At 37.6% G+C, this 6,278-nt stretch overlaps 1 protein-coding gene across 1 annotated transcript; it reads right to left on the bottom strand.

Moving 5' to 3' along the window:
- Nucleotides 1-2,759: 2,759 nt before the first annotated feature.
- LOC135083230 (uncharacterized) lies at nt 2,760-5,554 on the bottom strand. The gene is made up of 2 exons (XM_063977968.1): nt 4,527-5,554; nt 2,760-3,024 (listed from the first exon to the last, which is right to left on the bottom strand). Exons 1-2 carry the CDS (start codon nt 5,552-5,554, stop codon nt 2,760-2,762), a joined length of 1,293 nt encoding a protein of 430 aa, XP_063834038.1.
- Between the last annotated feature and the right edge of the window lie 724 nt (nt 5,555-6,278).

Below are 6,278 nucleotides of genomic sequence, written 5' to 3'. Positions count from 1 at the left end.
AATTTATTATTTAAAGCGCAAAAAAAATGCGTAAGGGCAATTTGTGGTATGTCCCCTCGTCAATCCTGTAAGCCTGTCTTTAGAAAGCTACAAATATTGCCCCTACCTTGTCTGTACATCCTTGAGGTAGCTTTGTTTGTGAGAAATAATATTAATTTATTCAAAAAGCGAAAAGATGTTGTAAACTTCAATGTTAGAGATCCTAGTCATCTAGTATATGATAGCTTACCTAAACTTAAACATTATCTTGATCAATGTGATGCCATGTGTGTTAAGATATACAATTGTATCCCGAACCATATCAAAAACCTACCAAATGCAAGATTCAAAAGGTCGCTTATAATATGGCTAAGTGACATGAATTTTTATAGGGTAAAGGACTTTCTTAATATGAGACATTGTAATAAGAAATTTTGACTAATTATTTTTGACATCATAATATTATTTTAATTGAAAATTGTATTTTTTTTTGACATTAATAATTAATCTTCATCATTAACATTATTATTAAATTGTAAATATTTGCATGCCATTTATAGTAAGGTAAAACATGAGCACAGTTATTATTATTATCTATCCACATATATGTATATCACCATGTTTTAAGCAAATAAATTTATTTGATTTTGATTTGAAAAAACCTTTGCCGAGACACGTTCTCCATTCGAGAGCACGTTAACGTAACCATAATTGGATTTGCTATAGATATACCTACCTAAAAGGAAGAAATAATAAACGTTCATTTGGTACCTACCAAAATAGCAAATAAGAAAACATAATACGGTAATCACTTACCATCAGGTGATCCGTCTGCTCGTTTGCCTCCTATCACATAAAAAAAAAAAAAAAAAAAAACATATTTCCACAGAGCACGGAATCGCCGCGCGCCGAGCTCTGTGCATATTTCCCATTATTTTTTAAGCACATCCATCACTTGAAAATAGCATCAGTTAAAATGGCTGGAAATAGATTTTCCAATGCTGTAGACAGCAAGAACGTGGCATCATCGGGAATTGAATGGGCCTATGCGATTGGGACCCATAGTTTTCCAACCCTCGCATAACGTCTAGTGTGTAGGGTGTCCAGTCTAGCGAGGGAGTCAGGAATCATGAGGGAATAATCACCCTTCGTTAGTACCATCGGCAACAGTGTTAACTATTTATTGCCTGTCCTGTCGTCTCGTTCTATCGCAAAAAATCACCATTTGATGAGAGTGAAAGCAAAAACGTAAATTGATAGTTAACAATGTGACTGTACAGTTTTGTTGCGAATACATAGTAGGTACATACCCTTTGCAAATACACTAAATGTGCTCAACTTGATGAGCCATCGTTATTGTCAAGTATTCACAATTAAATTGTAGTTGTCATTTGTTTGAAGCAAGAAAGTTTGCCCCTTTAACCCCAAGGTGTTAAATAAGCTCAAATAACAAGCAACTCAAGAGTTAAAAAAGCTTATTTTAAATTAATTTAAGGTACTACTCCCTCTATCTAATGTTTTGCTGTGCCTTGTACTTTTTGTAACACCATTATAAAATGTAATGTAACATGTAATAAACATTTTGAATAATTGGAATTTGAATTTGAAAGCTAAATAAATGCTTGTGCAACGAGTGGGTTCACCACTATAGACCACAATACATAGTCCATTGCAGCGGCAACGGGGTTCGAACTACCGATCCTTGGACAGTCCAGAATCGGCAATTCAACACTTACGCCTATTTTTGACACCTTAAGTAATTACTGTTATTTACCGAAATTGTTTCAAACCTGTATTTATTTATTTGTCAGTTTTGTCTAGTGAGCAATACAGAATATCCATCTTTTACTATCCCTATTTAGTACTATAAAACCGTGAACCCATGGTCACCCCCACCCATACAATGGGGCCTCAGCCCTCCTAGAGAGCACTCCACCTGCCCTTTGTTCAATGCCCTCTGCTGTGTTTGCGCGGAACTAAATCATGGGATCGTGCGGTCTTTGTTCAGGTCATTTCAATCAAGTTGAGATGATTCATTCGTTGTAAGTAATTATCATATTGATGATATTTGTTGTAAATTATAATTAAAGGATTGAACACGATTCTTAGATTATTAAATCTCATTTCAAAGTAAGTTTCTTATTACTAGGAGAAGCATCTCCTGAAATAGGTGAAGCATATCTAATGTGGGTATTTAAGTATTTAGAGAAATAATTGAAATATTTAATTAGTTATTAATTAACTGGTGTTTGCCCTGTGATGACGGCAGAGTAGAATACATTTGTCACCAACCCCTACTCTTTCCGCGGGTGTCGTAAGAGGCGACTAGGACTACGCATCAAACAGAGAACGGGCAGCAGCGCTCTCTGAAAAACACTGCGATCTCTAACCCGCCTGCCAAACGTGGGGATTATGAGAAAACCCTTCACTATAGTAGAGGAGGCCCATAATCCAGTAGTGGACTGTAAAGGGCTGTTGATGATGATGATGATAACTGTAGTTTACTGTAATCAAAATAATGTTTAAGTCGGTTTCGCCTTTTTTACTTAATGCTTAGTAGTTATCGAGATATTGGACTAACCCCACCACGGTAGGTACTACACAATACTTAATAATATGTACATATAGTCAAGCAAGATCTACAGTTTGGCCTCATATAAAACCCAACAATTAAGGTCGAGCAGTACCTGGAAAATCTTAATGTATATTTTAGCTTTTATAGTTAAAAATAGGTTTCTAATAATAAACACACGTTCCCCAATCAATTTTATTTCTCTACATCAATCAGGGTGAGAGTAGGCCCCAGCAAACAGGCAGGTATTGCTATCCGTATCGAATAAACCATACATGAAGGGTCTGTTTGCTATGAAGTCCCTTCCCACAGCTGAAGCGAGACCCGTGGCCACATCGGACGCCAGTGATATGGGATTCAGAGCCATAAGCGCACTCCTGGGGCTGGGTAACGCGTTGACGCCGGGTGTGTCAAATTTGACAGCTACGCGTTGATAGTAGCTGCTAGGCTGCGCTGGTGGGTAGGATATCAACCTGGAATGCATTAAATATTATAATTAATTAATAAATTATTCAAATACCTGCCTTGTTATGCATAAAAAAAATTTAAAACGTGTTGAAACTCTAATACTAGACATTCTATTCTACATGGCCGCTACCAACCGTGCAATGTGGAAGTTATTGGGGGAGGCCTAAGTCTGCAGTGGACGGCCTGTGGCTGAAATGATGATGATGATGAATGATGAATGATGATTCTATACTATTCTATCTTCCACGATATGCCTGATTGTGGATTCTCTTGATAATTATCTTGATCAGGACATAACATAACATCTATGAGGTCTCATAATGAGAATATTTTAAGATCATTCACTATCAGTTATCATTACGATCTACTACAATAAAAAAAAAGTTTTAAAATAGGTACCTATTTATTTTTAAATCCGTGATCTTTAAACTGCAAAACGTAACATAGGTTAGTCGGACTTTTATAAATGTTAATTCAAATGAAATATTATTGCTACGGCAATAATAGGTATTACAATGTTTATTTCATTATTACTGCAACTTTCACAAACTAAAAACAAAACTCATTTTTATGTAGGCTATAATAAAACTGTTCACTCACTACCATCGACTATTTTGACCAAAAACATTACTCATTTATCCGATTTTTTATAAAACTTCGGTAAATCACGTCCAACCTAAGTAGTGTTAATACCAAACAGGAAATTGTGTTACAAAAATACTGTTACTTTCCTTCTCCTAATCCGAGACTTAAGGCAATCCAGGTTGAGAGTACCAATACTGCCAGCTAATCAAACTCCATAATTTCGTTGGAAAATAGACCTTATTATCAGCACATTAAGGTGCCACATTGTTAAGCTTAACGTGACGTGGCAGCAATACAAACCATAAGTGTATCAATTAATATTAATGGGTTATTAACCGGCTCTTGTAGTGTTCGTATGTTCTTAATATACATCGCCTTTCAGGGATTATTTCGTATTATTCTTAGTCAAGTACGAGCTTTTGTTTAGTATTGTTTCCATAATTATCCGATTATCGTGTTCATTATCTAATATCGTTAGTTGTGCGCCGATCACTGTAGTTTATTCCAATATTGCCCGACGACCTCATAAAGGTAGCAGGAAGGCGCTGGATGCAGGCCGCTACCAACCGGTCATTATGGAAATCATTGGGGAAGGCCTATGTTCAGCAGTGGACATCCTATGGCTGAAATGATGATGATGATGATGGTGGTGGATATTGCCCGAGAAATACATTAACTTTTATTTTCGAAAATAATCTTTCAACTTTTTTCACGACAAATTACATCAAATGAGTCTGAGTTTAAATATCATAAACTCTCTTTTTTGTTATGTACACGAAATGCTAGCTGAAAGGTAGGGCATGATGATGATGAGTTACCAAACTATTCAAACAATCATCAATGACTTTGTTAAGTGTTTTATGTGGCAATAGCTTTCTAATATTGAGAAGAATTATTAAAGATTTTACTAAAAAAGACTCACCATGTAGCCTCAGGATTCTTAAACAGGCTTCCCACACCAATCTCATCCAGCATCCCGCTCGCTTCATACTCGAAATTAAAGTTGAACCTCGGTATCGCAACTTCCAGAGGCACCAAACTCTCTTGCAAGACTGACAGCACCTCAGAAATAACTGAACTCATGAGTTTTTCTATCATGCTCCTCATACCTCTCTTCGTCATACCAACGGCAATCATAATCCTGTACCTCCCGTTGTGTCCCACAGGCAACACCAATACCTTCGCGTCTACTACGGGCAAGTGCGCCAACTTTACATGTGTGTTAATCTTCATATAGTCGACCATGCCGATTTTCTGTCCTTCTTCATTATAGAAAGGCTCTCTCTCTATCCTCGCTTCGGGGAACGCAGTCGTCCACAGCCCTTCATAGTCCAAAGCATCAACCAACGCGGAGTTCCCGTTGAGGTTCGGAAAAGATGTTGTACCAAGAAAGTCTCTCAACTGCATCGCGACCGCCTGAAGATTTCCTCTGATTGGAGCACGAGATGTATCCAGAAGATGCATGCTTTCGACGTATTGGGACCACGTAGTGTTGAGCCTCAGACCTTGGTCCAGAACCATGAGGCGTTTCCTCATGAACTTTATATCGTTGCCGGGCTGTTCTCTTGACAGAGCAATCTGGTAGTACTTCTCTCGCAAGCATCTCTCTTCTGGCAGATTCAAAGCAGTAAGCAACTGCTGTTGGTATAATCCATCAGCTCCTTCAGCCACGGCTGCGAGTGACAGCCACATCGATAGAGGTGATATCACGAAATGATCCTTATTGTAGTATCCAACGCTGTTATACATTCGCAAAGTGAAGTCGTAGGCGGCCGTTTGGAAATCTTTCCTGACGTCTCTGCTACAGGAGTAGGAATCTTGAGATCCTGGGAGTATACCTCCAGCGATACCCTGGGCTGCCCCGGTAAGTTTGTCCAGGAAGCCAAAGCCCGTGATTTGGTGACTTTGGCCACACATAGCAGCTATTAATAAAATGGTCCGGACCTCCATTGTTGTTGGTTTGGGCTAGTCTTCGGTCGGCTTTGTTTTGGGCGAGTATTTATACAACGACAGCAATTTGCGGTCTGCGGTCGAATCCGTTGGGACGGTTAATCGGTTAATTGAACGGCAAATCAATCTCGTGAACAGGTCCAGTTGAATCTGATATTGCATTATTATACTCGCTTGTGCATTGTGTTAAATCATTAAGGAAATCACAGTTAAACTGTTCTGGGTATTAATTAGAAGCGGGTTTGTTACATTATCGTTTATCTTGGAATAGGATTAAAGTAAGTATGTAATTAAAGTTCATTGTTCTCAATTACTTACAGAAATCAGAGGGCTAAGAATAGTTGCCTATGTAAGTAGTAGGTACTATGAATATGTTAAAGGATTTTTTATGCAGAACAAGGCAGCTGTTTGACCACAATCGCACCTGATATTAAATGAGATGCAGTCTAGGAGAGCCGTCGTTTCTACGTAATTATAATTTGTAGTAGGTTATTTTTCTCGTGTTAATATTTTTAAGTATCTAACTATTCAAAAGAATACCTAAATTAATGTCACTCGAACTAGTTTTATTTATTTATTAATTTCATCTATCTATATTCTCTCACTTTAACTCTCGATCAATATTCATAAGCTGTCATCAAAACGTCGTTAAAGATAAGCATAATATTTATCTCTAGTCAACAAAATCTGCGGTTTAGCTAAACCACATCATAATGTAAGCGAG

Source organism: Ostrinia nubilalis, chromosome 23, assembly GCF_963855985.1.
Source record: "Ostrinia nubilalis chromosome 23, ilOstNubi1.1, whole genome shotgun sequence".
Classification (NCBI taxonomy): domain Eukaryota; kingdom Metazoa; phylum Arthropoda; class Insecta; order Lepidoptera; family Crambidae; genus Ostrinia; species Ostrinia nubilalis.
The sequence above is the reverse complement of the archived record's forward strand: the minus strand, read 5'-3'. Positions and strand labels throughout refer to the sequence as shown.

What these genes read in the sequence shown, in the direction of transcription:
- LOC135083230 (XM_063977968.1), bottom strand. Translation starts at nt 5,554, where the DNA reads ATGGAGGTCCGGACCATTTTATTAATAGCTGCTATGTGTGGCCAAAGT. An exon ending in AAGAATCCTGAGGCTACATG is followed by an intron (nt 3,025 to 4,526) that starts GTGAGTCTTTTT and finishes AATGCATTCCAG; the next exon opens with GTTGATATCCTACCCACCAG.